Raw genomic sequence first — 15824 nt, 5'->3', positions numbered from 1 at the left:
GCAATTATTACTTGCCCACTTTATGGACAATTGCACAACAATGAAGAACTTCCTTTATACATTAAAAATACAAATGTGAATTCTAATTTAAGCAAGGGCAGTAAGGTGCACAGGCTCCAAATGCCCCTGCCATGTTTAAAAATGGTACTGCTTATTTAGAGAAAACTTTTGAAGATCATAAGAGGAGTTTTAGTTTGGAACAATCACGTTTTACACAAAGTGTTCCAGTGTTATCTCAGCCTTTTCTTGCAGTGTATGGGCAGTTAAGTATCTATGTATGTAAGCCCACTGTCAATTCTTCAGCATTAAAGTAACATGCAATACTAATTAAACAAGAAATACAGTCAGTTTTGAGGGAGAAGACAACATTGTATCAACTGTGTAACCCTTCTGGTAAAAATGATTTAAACCATTATGGTATTTTCCTATAGAACTCTTCATTACACCCACAAGGTTTGTCTTGGAAGAAAGACATTCAGGCTGGAATTAAAAAAATGCTCCATTTTCAAATTCTAACACACATACACAAAACACTCTTACTAACACACTTAAATCCCTATGGATTCTTACTGGCATCATAATATTTTTCTGCAACTAACCCTGTGGTGCTGAGTGCTACGTATTACTTTTTAAAGATCACATGGAAACAAAATATGGTAGTGATTACATCATGGCGACAACGTAATGTCAAAAATAACTACAACATTGAGCTTCCCATGAAATATGCTCATTCCTCCTACATGAAAAACAAAATCACAACATTTCACATTAAAGAAGCAACAAAAAGATGTACAATTATTCCCCTCTAAAACTCTTTTCTACAAAAGTACTATGGAACTGCACTCTTTGATTTATGATCATTCCCTTTACCCTGAAAGGAGTTCACTTAACATAAAGATTTTCAACAATATAAAATAGCGTGCAGGTTTGTCCCATGTTTTATTTGAATCTATGCCATCAACTCTAAGGAAAATGTGCTTTTACAAACGAGAACCTTCCAGCAGTGAGTTGCCCAGGAAGGCTCCTGAGTGCACCCTAGGAGCAAACTGAAGGTGTACCTGAGTGGAGTTGGATAGTTGGTTTTTCCACGGCTCCTCTGCGCTGCTGGTCAGGTTTGTGCGGTTATGAGGTAGAGAGAGTGCGTTTCGCTGCAGGTAAGGCACGTTTCCATTACTTCCACTTTCTGTTATGTGATTATTGCCTATCAAAATAGTGTCTGTACTACCCAGCGTTCTTGCTGTGCTGCAGGGAACGGGGCCTGCTGGAAAGGGTCCATTAGCCATAGGCTGCCCGGGGCAGGCGGGACGGATTCCACGCTGAGCGACGTTAGGCACTCTGGTCAGAGCAACCTGAGGCTGCTGGCCAGAGACAGAGTTTGTAGGCAGTGATGAATCAGCTGTTGGCCCGTTAGGAATTCCAGTAGATCGTACCTGTGCAACTCCTGTTTGTCTCATCTAATGGAACATGAACAAAGCACAACAACATTGGCTGCAGAACTGAGAAAGGAAAGGTCATACAAGGTTTGTGTACTTTACTGCACTGGTCAGTTCCAATTTTATACTCATTTTAAGATCTTCACAGCTGCTTTTGAGAACTGTCAAGCTCATAAAAATGCTGAGTAAATGTTAAGTAAAACTATCAACACACTTTTTTTCTTGGCCATTCAGTCTGAATGTTTTACTGCTGATTCTGGACAGAGAGGGAGAGAGAAGTGAACAATGACAGGACAAGAGAAAAGCTGTTACTACAGCCAAGTGTTTTTGAGCAGAACTGCTTCTAGATATGTCCACTCACATTACTTTGAAAGTGTGGCTTAAAAACTCTTACATTAACCAGCTGCCCTATAATAAAACATGGCTGAACTCATTATGTTTCAACCACTAATCCACAACTGTCCTTTATCCAAAAAGAAATTACCATAACGCAGCAAAGGTCACGACAACTCTGTACAGCAGAAATTCTTTAGAATTCTAGAAACACAACAGTCTCCAATACTGACAAAAGTGTCGTAGGTAAGAAAAATATTTTTACTCTCACCTGCTGGTGTTGCTGCATCAAGACAAACTGACTCTCCAGCTGTTCCAGCATAAGTTTCTGTGCTGGATTTAGATTATTTCGGTTTGCACGCAGCTGTTCCAAGTGCTAAAAAAACAGCAGTGTGGTTCATGATCATTAAAATTGCATGGGCTTTTAATAACTTTCTTGCATAAAATACTAAAAAGTATCCATGAAGGTAAGACTTAAAAAGCTAAAAATAATCTAGATTTCTGTTACAGACTCAAACATCTTTCCATACACTCTCTTGCAAACAAACCTTATTATGAGTTACTAAAACTAAAGAGACTCTGTAAATTATTTGAGTGTATAATTATTACTGCCACACTAAAATTAAGTGTGCTGGCACCATAAAAGAAAACTACATTCAAGTATGATAATATAGAATTCTTATCATAATTATGTGCATTTTAACACCTTTCTGTATTGTGCTATTCTTTTATTAATACTGTTCATCACAAAGTGAATTAAACCTATAGGCACACATGAAAACTTCTCCTGGAAATTAAATTAAAAAAAAAAAAACCCAGAAAATGGTATGATTTAATTAGCAAGAGCAGTATCTTAAGTTATGATATTGATCTTGTTTGCAACTGATAAATTTAGGTATCTATTACCAAAAAATCTGATCTCTTTACTCATTTAAAAACACTCAACACCCTGCAACATTCTACCAGTAAGTCTGCTGCTACTAAGTGGTGTGACTTAAAAAGCAGATGAAGATGGTTCATGCCAAAATCCCTGGATTAACAGTACCTTCCATTCTGAATTCCCTCTGGAGGGGAGTGCAATAAATAATATATATACACAGACACACACACATACATGAATGCATATGTAACATGCCATATTCATCCAGCCTTTGAGCTGCCAATTTTGAAAGGCCAACTTTGAAGATGCAATAAAGGCTTTTTTATTCACTTTCCTCTTGCATCATACATTTCTGGCCTTCCTTTTTATATGTGCTGGAACCTTGTCAAGCTATTGCCAGCACATCCAGTCTACTGTACTCAAGAGAGGCCTATGAGGCTCTGCTGAGAGAAGGAAGTTGGATCTGGAAAAAGGTGAGACTGAAAAGGGGAAAAAGTAGTCAAATATAATATAAGCAGAGAGAAAAAATGAGAATGATTGGGGAGAGAGAGAGAGAATGATTGAGGAAGAACCAAAGGGGTGGGGAGGCAGGGGAAAGAGGGAGGGAAAATTATACAGTATAATAAAGCCAATATTGTTCAGACAGAGAAACAGCAGAAGAACTATATTGGAATTGAGGGGAATATTGCTCAGTTAATGAGAATGCTTTCTGCCTCTGCACTGTGCTCCCTTCCATTTCCTTTTGCATCCAAAGCATGTGCAATGCATGGGTAAAATTTTCCAGCAGTGTCTGATTTTCAATATATGGAATTCCTGCTGAACTCACTGCATGCCCTAATGAAAATTTCCTGACAAAAAACACCCAAAATAAGATTTCCAAACTAAAATCTAGCATTTCACATAATTGCATTAGGTGACACATAATACAGAAAAGCAGCAGCAGATTTCATTTAAGTAATCATTTTGTAGGATGTGCTTATTTGTTTATGCAATTTGATACAAGAAGCAACCTCAGAGGAAGGGATGATACTGCAACAATACTTCCACACCTCTTTCAGTATCCCCCACACTACAGCAAGTCACAAAACTCACTTTGCACACAGGTGTGACAATTTGCACATCTGTCTTTAAAACATCATAAGAAAAAAGTTACTGTATGTACTTTTTAAATTATAGAATTCATGCATGTTCAGCTTCTGCTAGAGATCATTTAGTTTATTAGAACTTATCTCACATAGAGAGGCCACAAATATTAGAACTTGAACTATACCCTGGGAAGTATTTTACAGTGAATTTAAAGAACGTGAAACCAGAACGTGTCCCAGGTTTATTTTCTTCAAACGAAGAAGGAAAGAAACAAAATACTGAACAGAGCTTTTGAAGATCTCCCATACATACCTGTAATTTCTGTGGTGTCAAGCACCAAGAATGAATTTGTTGCTGTACAGGAGGATGTGACACTGTATGGCCACTGCTCCAAACATCTGAAGTATTCTGAGAGAAAATGTTACATTAAAATGTGTGACTATCAAAGGGCCAACATAATTTCTTTTACTATCTAGATTTTATCTTATTTATGAAAGAACTAGTAATTGTTTCAAGAACAATAATATAAAAATATGTAATAGTAAGAATGTACTAAAATAACCAAGTCTCATTCTACCATTCCCAACAGTATCAGAGTAGTCTGAGGAAAAAAATTAATGATACCTAATACCATAAGGAGAAACAAACAAATCAAATAATGCAATTAACTTAAATGTATGCTACTTTTAAAACTGAATACTTTATCTACTGTAATGCTATTACATGATGATGAAACACTTGAATTCTAAATATAAGCAAAGGCAATAGACAGGATGACATGATTGTCTCCCTCTCAATCATCAGACTACAACTGTACTCCCTCACTGACACAACTACAACTGCAGTATAGTGCCACCAGTGTGCACTGCCCTTATGCACCTCCTGCCTAAGCTGCAATCTGATTAAACACACCACTGAAAAAATGTTTTTTAAAATTTCTAAAAACATTCCCCACCTTGATGCCAAAGGATTAAAATTTACAGCACAAATTCTGTGCATGCTGTATCATTTCAATGCATATTTTCCATATAATTTTGGTAGGGGGCTCTAGTTCATCAGAAAATATACCTTTGTTGGACTAGATGTTCTTTTCCTCTTGGCAGGACTGGTCAGGTCATCTACTTGGCTAGAAGGAATCATGTGTAGTGGCAAGGATTGCTGTGAAATTGGTGTTTGAGTGAGGCCTAGTACAGGTTCAGTATTTGGATGATGAGGTTTACAAGCCTAAGAATCACAGAAGGAAGACAAAAATATGGTTCTATATATTCTTAATGCTTTCCTTTCAATTTTATAATTTTAACAGCCCACATACATTAAAAGGGCCGAGTAGATATTCTGAAGCTGATCTCAATAACTGAAAAATCAGTTTCCATATGGTCATCAATGGAGGAATGTGTACCTTTCATGGGATTATTAAACCACTGCAGCATTTCTATTTAAGATGAAATCTTTTAAAATCATGAAAATCCACAAAGGTTCTAAATTGGTACCCCCATATTTCTCCCACATTACAGGGAGCTCCTTGATCTAATATCCCTCTGCAAATAAATCAAAGGCTTCTTTTAATAAAAGCCAATCCTGTGCTCAATAAAATAAGCTTGACCACTACAGATTGTAAAGAACCCTTAAAGCTGGGCACCTGCAGAACATAACCCAACTTCTCACCTGCTGTGCTGTGTTCATGGCACCCTGCCTGGAGGTAAGCTCTGCGGGGATTGGTAGGCTCCATGCCTCCTCAATACTAGGAAGTAATTTAGTTTTATTCTGTAGACTACCTTGTGGAAGGTTACACAACTGAGCCTAGGAAAAATTATGTAAAAAGCAAATTTAACACAAGCCTACTTTAGTAAGAGCAAGTCCATGAAATCTTCCTAAATGCTGTAGCTAATTATGTCTTAAAGAGAGGACAGATTTAAAATTTTGGGGTTTAGAAAGGTGCTAGGTATAAAGAGGGTAACCAGAATATAAACCTTTGTGAGAATCAGAACAAAGATGAGCTCTGGATTCAGAGGTCTCATAATTCCTTTTTTCTGAAATTGCAAACAAGAGTAAAAGATAGTGTCTTGCGTATTCTCACTATATGTTATGAGAACTTAAAAATGTAGACAAATACAAAGAAAAAAGCAAAATGATGTAAAACAGTATGCTTTGATTAAATGTGCAAAATAGGGTTTATAAGGAATTAAGTTCCACTTAAAAATGAAGAAATAAAATATTACAGGCTATGATATGCTTACAGTACACATGAAAACAGGTTAAACACACCACAAACAACTGCAAGTTAAGCTCGTGTGTGACTTCTCCCCTCCCCTCTGCTGTGTGTTTGAAGAGCATTTCCCCTGCTTAAAACATTCGTTTTACCTGTAAATACTTTATCCGTGCTGCAAGTGCAGAGGTATTACTACAATTTTTGCTCCTAGTTGCATTTAAGTAGCATTTAATGGCATCCTGAGGCTGGTTGCAGGACTCATAGAGTGTGCCTAGGTCCATCCAGGCTGCAGCATGGCCATGGTCCAATTGTACAGCACAGATATAGGCCTGTAAAGCATCCATAGGCTGATTTTGCTGTTGGTACAGCACACTGAATAGAAAGATTAGTGAAGTGGAGAATTAATAACAAAGTCAAGGCACAAGAAACTCAAATATACATATCCCTCCCCAACCCCTTAATAAATCTGGGCACACAAACCCCAGTTATAAGAATAAATATATAAACCTTTAACATTGTATGTAACATTTTTGGTATTTTAAAACATTGAGAAAGCAAATATTAATTCATTATTTAAACTTCAAATCAGACAAGTCTGACAACATGGGTGTATAAATAAAAAATTTACAGTTCCTGAGTTCACAAAAAGCTGATATTCTTTATTTATATATATTAGCATGGAATTATATCATTGTATTACCCTGTATCATTCTTACCCTATTGAACACCATGTATCTGCACTTGCTTCTGATTTATCAATAGATTGCCTATAAGATATAAAGGCATCCTGAACTTTCCCAATACTTGAATAGCACCTGGGAGAAGAAAAAACAAGAACTTTGGTAGTATTTACAGAAGGTAATCATTGAGCATGGCTTACCAAGACTGATCTGATAAATGTTAAGTCATGCAAATACACACTCAACATTTGCTGTTTCTGAATGCCAGGCACAAGCAAACTCAAACATCTCAACATGTATTACTAATTATTTATTTAAGCCCCCCAAATCTACTTAAACCCTGGATTACTACATTTGCAAGGAAAACAGTCATCCCACATTTGATAGACTTGCATTTCTTTCACTGGTGATACCTTATCAGTCAATAAAAACAGTATTTATCTACAGATAGCATTACAGTGAAACAATTAAGTTACCTATTTCATCAAACAAATGGTTATAAAACTTCATGTTCTACAAAACAGAATTATTGAAAGATACTGACCAACTCAACCAGGATGGTCCCTGACTGCCTGGGAGGCTTTTTATGAGTGTTTCTTGCATCTCAATCATATTTAAGTAATGAACAAACCAGCTACTTGTACTGCATATATAGAGCACCAAATTTTGTAAAAGGTTGTGTGATTCTGTATTTTTTATGTCTTACTTTAATTCCTCATGTACAAATTCAAAAGTATTCTGGTATTAAATAGAACTACAATTATCCCACATAGAACGATACCTACAGTTCTAAAATTAAAAGCTCCAAATAAAGCCAAGATCAAATATCCATCTATATATGGATGGATCTACTATTTTATCAACTAGTTTAATCAACAATAATCATCCACTTTATCATCTACTAGTTTAACCAACAATAACTGTCTCCTGTATTGTTTGTAACCACTTTCCCCTGTTGGAAAAGAAACTGACAACTCTCAAAACACATAAATAACAATAGAAAATTTATTCTAGTAAATAATAAAAACCAAACAGAACAGTACAGGTAAAGGTTTGTCAAACATACTACACTCTTTCAAGTAATTTTGAGGCACACTAGGAAATGAATACAATAAAACATAGCATTACTTTGTCTAAAATCATCCATTAAGTCTGAATACGGTGTTTCAGGAGATTGTTTTCATGACAATGTAGCCCAATGTCCAACAAACATGTTTCACTCTGCCTGGGTATCACACACATAAAGCCTCTCAGTAGGGTGGCACTAACATCAGGCCCCCACAAAACTTTGGCAGATGGAGTTTTTGCAGTGGGAGACAAGGGAGGTGGTGATGTATTTTGAAAGATAGCTTTGACCAACTTGTTATCTGGTTTGGACAACCAGCAGAGGAGTAGCACAAGGGAATACATAAGGAAGGAAAAAAGAGGGAATGCACAACCCCATAACCCTCCTGTTCTTCTGCCAGAGACTGGACTGGAGAAATGGAGCACAGAAACATTTTTGTTCTAGTCCTCCCTGTAAAGCAAAACAGATGCTCCCACTAAATTTTTTACCCCATTTCCTGAATTGTCCCCCTTTGTCTGCAAGGTCCTAGGCTTCACCCTGACCACCTGAGAGCAGAGCACAGCAGCTGCATGTGTGGAGGAACTCCAGCTCCACCATGCCTGAGAACTCAACTTGCTCAAGGCACCTGGAATGGGACTACTGAAGAAAAAACAGGATTTCAGCCCAGTGGAAGATAAGATGCTCAAGATGATCCCTGGCTCATTTTCCCTTTTTCCTCCATACTTGCCCTGCCCCTCTGCCTCTCACACTCAGTGCTGGCTGGAGATCCCTGTCTTACAGGAACAGCTGGAGAAATATTATTGGCATGACAAAATCAAAAATGGGTTCCAGCTGTATGTGACCAGACTCCCCAAGAATGTCAGCTGGAAGACACTGAGGTTAGGATATTCATTTTATTTCTGCCTCCTTCTTTTTAAATGTATTCCTCAACAGAAGTGATGTGTTCACATATGGACTTGAATTGCCATCAAAGCTTTCTCCAAAATCTGAGTATTTCAATAGTTACTGCTGGCTTAAGTGAAGTACTCAATGTTCTTAGAAAGGAGACCAGAAAAACTCATCAAATTTGTATGATTTACATCTGGGAATGTTATTTTTCAAATAAAAAATACTGTCAAAGGCTACAAAATTAACTGAACACTTAAATAGACATTAGAATGGATCAGTCTGAGCCATACATTGCTCTGTATGCCCTTTAAAAATGGATGTCTGCCTAGGAAAATATTTGTATTTCAGTGCAAAAACTGAGATTAGGAGGGAGATTCTGAGAACATAAGGAGAGAAAGAATTATGAAAAAGTTATGAAGAAAAGTAACAACATTCAGAGAGGATTTACAAAGAAGAGGGGGAGAAACAGGTAAAACCAGGCTAGATATATTCAGATTACTGTAAATGTGTAGACTGAATATTAACTACAAAAAAGCAGAGCCACTTGGGTAACATACTTCAACTTCTAACCTTTATTCAACCCAAATATGTTAGCACCTTGTCTTTTCATAGACTTCCCAGAAAACTTAAGACTTCAGTAGATATATACGTACTTTCTTTTCATTTTTCCTCTGACAGGATTAAGAAGAAAAACAGTGTAAGATACTCACAATAAAGAGTATCCTCAAAAAAATTTACCAGTATAGTTAAAGTGTCTGTAAAGTCTTTGCTCACCTTCCAAGGAAATACCAGGATTGACCAGAATTAGGATCTGCTTCTAGAGATTTCTGGAGATACTGTATAGCATAGCTTTCCTTGGTTGCCTTGTCTCCAAGCTGATCCACGGTGTGATGCATCCAGCCTGCAAAAACAATCCACAAATGGGAGAAGTGAAATTCCCCAAGACCATTGAATACTCTGGCACAGCAGGACTTTGTAGCATTGGTGTCTCTTTAGAAGCAAGAACATCAAGCAATAAAGCCACTTTCATATACATTACGAAGTTTTAAAAACTTTTAAAGTTCTATACTAAAATTACAGGACAAAAATGAGTCAAAGTTAAAATTACTTTCACATAGTTTTAAAGCACTTTTTTGGGTTTAAATAATTTTCTAAGAGATTAGGAGCACAATTATGAACTGCTCAATCTTCTACTATAAAAGTGAATATTAATGTCTTTCCTCCTCTGAACACAGATACCTTCCCTGACATTGTGAAAAATGCCACCATTCTCCCTGTCACACATAACAATTATGGGTTTTATACATACACATATATATATCTATCTGTATATATATTTAACATGTGTATTATCTACATATTACGTTGTTTACTCTTTTTCTTCTAAATCCTTGTGTTTGTCCCATATCTACATTTGGACTAAGAATTTTTGCATCTCCACTTCAATCTTTCTTACATTGTCATTTCCTCCTCATTAATACAACGTATTTTCCATTCACCTTGACAAATGCCATCACTTCTCATCTACATAACAAATTAATCTAACCACATGTCATATTCTTTCAAATGCCTTTTCTTCTTTCATTACATTAGACAAATTATTCATCCCCACTTTAAAGGCCTCCCACAACCCATCCTCCCCAATAATGTTTTACATGCTATTAAAATGCATTTCTGCTCTAGCACTGATGCAGGGCTTGGTTACCACTTCAAACAACACCTTCATCACCTTTCTCCAGCTGCTCCTCATCTGCCTCCAAGCTCAGATGGAATTCCTTCAAGCAGCCACAAAACCATCTCAGTGCTGTTCGTACAATGAGTACAAACAAGGAAATCCTTTGTGGCCAGCAGCTGGCTTGCTGAAATCACTGCATACCACAGTGCTCAGCAATGTCTTGCTGTTTGCTCAATAGCCATGTATTTGTCCTAACAAGCCACTGCTTTTCAGAAAACATTGTAAAATGTAAGATGTGACAAAAGACTGCCCATGTCACACCCATAAACAGCCCCTTATGGAACACTAAGACACCAATTTAATAAACTACCCAAGGTTTGTATAAAATTCTGGTTAATGACAGAGTTGAGCACACACCTGCACTGCCTGTCCATTTAAAACCTCTGAGAGGTGAACATTCAGCACCCTAAATTTGTGCTTTTTGATGAGCTTAACTACACAGACAGGCCTGAGAAGGAACTGATGGGTATTTGCAGCCTCACTTCACTCTTTGTAATTACACTTTCTTTTATGATTTTTATTCTACCTGCCTGATACAGCTCATTTTTTTTATTCCATGTGCTCATACTTGGTAACAGACACCACACTTCTGCAAATGGAAGGCAAACATCCAAACTTTAACAAAGGCAGTAGAAAATCGCAGCTACTGAACAACATTTGCCTGAGGTCTCAGAAATATCACTCGAAAATTATGGTCACAAGAAGCAGTTAGAATATTTCATGGACTGCAAGAAATGTCAGGTAAGGAGTCAAGTGGTTACAGTGCTGAAAAAAGTATTTTTATCTTGACTGAAAACCAATCAACTAAAAAATTTACTAATCGGGGGAAAAGAAATAAAAAACCCCAGTGATTTTTGCAGTCACACAACATAACTTTGTGTCATTAAGTTAATGAACAAGCTATGATTTTGATTAAAATCCCAAGCCTCTGAAGTTCTTCAGCATACAGAAAGTACTCATACCTTAAGAAAAAAAGCCTTCTCTGAGGCTGGTTATTGGAATTCACCTGAGTAACTGTACGTTAAGGATATATGTATCAGGTGCTGTTCCAGACAAAGCTTGAGATAAAGATAATAGTAAAGGAATTATGAACAATGGTAAAAAAAGACATTAAACAATTTCCTTTATCTTTAGAATAGCTGTGTGCCTATTTTCTGTTTCATCAGAACCTTGCTGGATTGAAAGATAACATGTTGTATCTTTGTGAGATCTTTACTGAGGTTCACTGATAAAAAAGAACAAGTCTATTTCTAGAAGACAGAAATGAGAACCAGCAATCCCTATCTGGGCTTCTCTGCTGAAACAAGGGCTGCTTCCCAATTTTATCTTCCTGCACAGGGAGTTGAAAAAGACAGAAAGCAAGAAAGGGAGAGCAAACAAAAGTTTTCCACTAGAATAGCACCAGCAGGGGAAACCGGATCTGTTCTTGAGCATAAAATGAAGAATGTGCATAAAGAAGGTGATGGAAAACCCCTAAGCTGTGCAGTTTCCCATTTGCAAGACCTATCTCCAATTCTCAACCAGCATAACTGATGACTTTTCCACTGCTAGGACATTTTTAATATGATAAACCAAACCACAGACCTTGTCCACACGTCACATGGGCTCCATATTCTTATGCAGATCTTTGCAATCTCATTTGGAACAGATTTGGAAAAAATCCCTTTTGATGTGCTAGCCTAGCTCATGAGTCTTTTTTTCTCCATGCTTATCAATCATTCTCACACTGAACTTGTGACAATCACTTTTTCTTTAGTAAATGTGAGTGTCTCTGAAGACATTAAATTCTTTTCCATTTCAGCACCTCAGATGCCTCATCCAAGTACAGAGACACCACCTAGGAATGCCCCCAGCCAAAAAGAATTGGGACTGCACTTGGGAACTCTAGGCTGTTTATGCTGTTCTTACACTCTTCTTTATCCAACAGCTGAATACAACTGGAGAAAGAATATTTGGACAGATTTGATCTTCAGTCTCAATAATTTAATGTCATTTTGGGCAAAGTGGTGAAAAGAATTGTTTGGAAAGCAAATGGAACAGCAAAGAGAAGGAAGGAAGATCTTACTGTGATGTCTACCTGAACCAGTCAGCACTCATCAGCTCAACTGGGTATGTGTTTATCTGGGAATCACAGGGTTCTCCTACACAGTCACAGCTATGGAAACCAGCAACAGGAGCAAAGATTTTAGTAATTCTCTCACAAGACAAGTAATTCTCTCTGAACTTGCCTAAATTCCAATCTGGCTCAACAAACATTAACTAGCGAAAGAAAATAAACAAAAGCTATTTTCAAACTGATTTTTTCTGTCAAAATGAAGAAAAAAAAAGAGTTCAATATACAAATACAAATATGTTTTGACTGGGTTTTGCAAGTAGCATTCTGGCAGATGGCAGGTATTTTCTATTATGTTTTCTAAGCAGCAGTGCACCACCCGGACTGTGCTTCCTGAGGAGGTGTTTTTATTACCAGCTGCTAAAGACTAAATCTGTGATAAACACCAGACTCTGATAAATACCACTGCTAACAGAGCAGAGCAAAGGAAAAGGCATTATTCCTTCACTGTTCCAGTTAAGACCACTCTATCCCTTTCTCCACAGAGAAGCTACCCACAGAACAAAACTGGGTGACCTATGCTGATTGAATAAAGAGAGTTAATCCAGTTTTCAGACAGCAGACAATTCTCAAAGTCACTGCTCTTACTGCTAGCACAGAGACCTGTGGCAGGATTTTATGAATACAACCACGTGCCTTTGCTTCCATTGTGGCAACATACATCAAACAGAGATGAAAAAGAGCTGGTCAGCTCTTTTGAGAAGCCTGTCTTCCACTGATCAGATGCACAGCCTTTCTGGATGAAACTGCTGACAATTTATACTAGGTGACATAATACCAAGCTAAAAAAATAAAAATTCCAAGGGCTTACTCAGATGTAAGCAACACTGTCCTGTGACAGCAAAAAGAGCAACACCCAGAGTCCTGCAGCAAACTCCTCCAGTAGTTTCACTTGTGATTTCAGGGAGATGACTCAAAATTAGCCCACTGTTTTTGACATTCTGTCACAGAGCACAAATTATCCCACTCCAAATCCATACACAACCTGCATCACAGAGAAAGAAAGCACTGTGGCCATAACTTAATGCCAGTTACAAATTTGAGTTAAATGACCACTACGTGAAGTGGGGAAAAAAAAAAAAATGGGCATAAGCAGGCTAAATTAATATTTAGAATAATAAATTAGATGAAGAACATGGAGAAAGTGAATGAAGGAGTTCTGTACTGGGTTGAACAATTTTAACAAAATATTCTGGAAATACTTTTATATGGTGTAGAGGACAAAAGCATCTTATTCTATGCCCTTTTTAGAAATTCTAGGCTAAAAATTGTTTATCAGCTTTCTATAAACATGGAATACGACAATTAAAAAAAAATTCCTTTTCACTTTTTATGTGGTTTATTTAATGGAGGAAGCTTTTAGTTACAGAAGCTGGTTTTTATTACATAGTATGATTATAGTGAAAGAAAAGGTAAATTTTTCAGTTGCCATGTTCTTCTAGCCTGACACAGAATATTTAGGTTTTTTCAAGGGATGCTAAGAGAGGCAGAACAGAGAACACAGAATTCCAACTGCTGCCCTCTTTCTCTGAAAAACCACCCTCTCACTGCCCAAAATCTCAGACAAGAGCTTTTTAATTTTGTACGTCTAATCAAAATTATTTCCTCCTCTCTTATTTACTTGATTATCTACTGCTACAAGTTCTATTTGGGTGAAAATCTCACATACTATGTGCAGTGTGTCTAAGACTCCCTTTGGAAATGGAGCCTTAAAAAACACTGCTGAAGGCAAAGATGGCAAAAACGAAACACAGAGGAAAATAAAAGTTAATTTTACATACCTAACTGCTGTAAGACAGTTGCTTTTACTTGTGCAGGAAGGTTTTCGATCTGCAAAAGCTGTTCATATGCTTCCTTTGCAGAGTGATACTTTCTCTGCAAAAGGAAAAAAGTAAATGGATTAATCATAGAGCTTACAACAGATCACCAATAGCAACGATTTCACAGCACTGACAGCACACAAACACATTGACAAAAAGTTCTAGAATTTTTTTTCTTTTTTGCATACAGTGCATATGAAAGCTTTAATGAGTGACGTATATATATGGTAAGAGAATAACTTCCATAAATATAGTATTTAATAAAAACTGTCTACTTAAAATAATTGAGGGAAATTTGCAAATTATTAAATTTTGTAAAATCCTCATACATGCATTATGCTTCTTACACTACAATATAGAATATTCTGCTTTTAAGGGGAATACTTGAATGTGAATCTACATCTGAGAAAACCCCACACAATTTCCTCCCAGGAAATTTGTAACAAAAACCAAGATCATCAGTAATTGGTGGCTGGTATAGTTTTGCCTCTTTCCTTCCTTTGGTATATTTGAACTGCCTCTTTCCAGACATTTGTTGTCCTGCTTAGAGTCCCACCACAAGTAAAATTAAAAGGTTTAGGCCTAGATAATGAAGGTTCAACCTCTTATTATCTGCTGTATAGTTTAGGTGTGCCTAGAGTCTAGAAACACTCAATTTTCAATTCCCTATACAAAAGGTGTTGGTACAGGAAAAACATTTCCAGGTCAGGATTGGGGGTCTTTATTGACTTTTGTGAACTGTATGAGCTGTTTTGTGTATATTAAAGGTTAAGACTTCTCAATAATTATTTGATGAATTATTTGGTAGTAATGTCAGCATTTATCTTTGCATTCCCTAACAACAGTTGCTTAAAAGTGAATGCATTTTAAATGTTCCACAGTTCTGTGCCTCCTCTTCCACAAATATGCTTTTAGGTAATTCAACATTAGACTTCATTCTGGCAAAGAGATGAAGAGTGCATTAAAATAAATGGGGCCACCTAAATGCAAATGACTGTGGCTTAATTACATTTGTTTTAAGCAAGGAGAACACAGTAATCAGTATTGGTGTTTTGAAGGGACAACTGGGAAGAAAGCTAAACAATTAAATACCTAGTAGAATTTAGAAATGTCATCAAGTTCTTGAAATCTCAAAATCACAAAAGACAAATTGGTGATTTAAAAACCTTAGTCTAGTCAGGAAGAAAAATTAAAGCAGCAATTACATACTTTCAAATGGAACAAGGGGAAGTTGGTAGAAAAGATTTTTAATTGGTGTTCATGAAATGCAGACAACTGGTAAGAAAACAAATAATATAAATAAATAAAATATCCATGTCCAGCAAAAGAAAAACAATCAGGAAAAGATTTTAAATTTAGCATTGGGATCAAAATCTGCATTTTATGGCTATGAATGTTGAAAAAATGAACGGAAGTTCACTGTAGAGCATGAAAATGGAGGCAGCAGTCTAGATGTCAAATTAGGTAAATATTAGTGCCTAATATTCACACGTTATAAAAAGATATGTTTACAGGCTCAGGAGGTTTTAGAAAGGCCTTTTAAAATAGGGCATGTTTTCCAGACCTAATTATATTTTACTT

General features: G+C 36.7%; 1 protein-coding gene across 9 annotated transcripts in view; it reads right to left on the bottom strand.

Moving 5' to 3' along the window:
* The window catches only part of KDM6A (lysine demethylase 6A), a 151432-nt gene that overhangs the window by 38463 nt on the left and 97145 nt on the right, over positions 1-15824 (bottom strand). For 5 of the 9 annotated variants that reach the window (XR_009485499.1, XR_009485500.1, XM_059840013.1 and 2 more), the window contains exons 9-17: positions 14205-14298; positions 9350-9476; positions 6658-6756; positions 6094-6313; positions 5398-5532; positions 4801-4956; positions 4045-4140; positions 2038-2142; positions 1059-1454 (exon numbers count right to left, since the gene is read on the bottom strand). Coding sequence is in view for 7 of the 9 variants with exons in the window: in XM_059840013.1 (XP_059695996.1) it covers positions 1059-1454; positions 2038-2142; positions 4045-4140; positions 4801-4956; positions 5398-5532; positions 6094-6313; positions 6658-6756; positions 9350-9476; positions 14205-14298 (1428 nt within the window). In the remaining 2 variants the exon portion in view is untranslated. The remainder of the gene's footprint in view (positions 1-1058; positions 1455-2037; positions 2143-4044; positions 4141-4800; positions 4957-5397; positions 5533-6093; positions 6314-6657; positions 6757-9349; positions 9477-14204; positions 14299-15824) is intronic. The other 4 variants (XM_059840018.1, XM_059840015.1, XM_059840016.1 and 1 more) reach the window with 2 other exon arrangements.

The sequence above is a fragment of the Haemorhous mexicanus genome, chromosome 2 (genome assembly GCF_027477595.1).
Source record: "Haemorhous mexicanus isolate bHaeMex1 chromosome 2, bHaeMex1.pri, whole genome shotgun sequence".
Taxonomy (NCBI): domain Eukaryota; kingdom Metazoa; phylum Chordata; class Aves; order Passeriformes; family Fringillidae; genus Haemorhous; species Haemorhous mexicanus.
The sequence above is the reverse complement of the archived record's forward strand: the minus strand, read 5'-3'. Positions and strand labels throughout refer to the sequence as shown.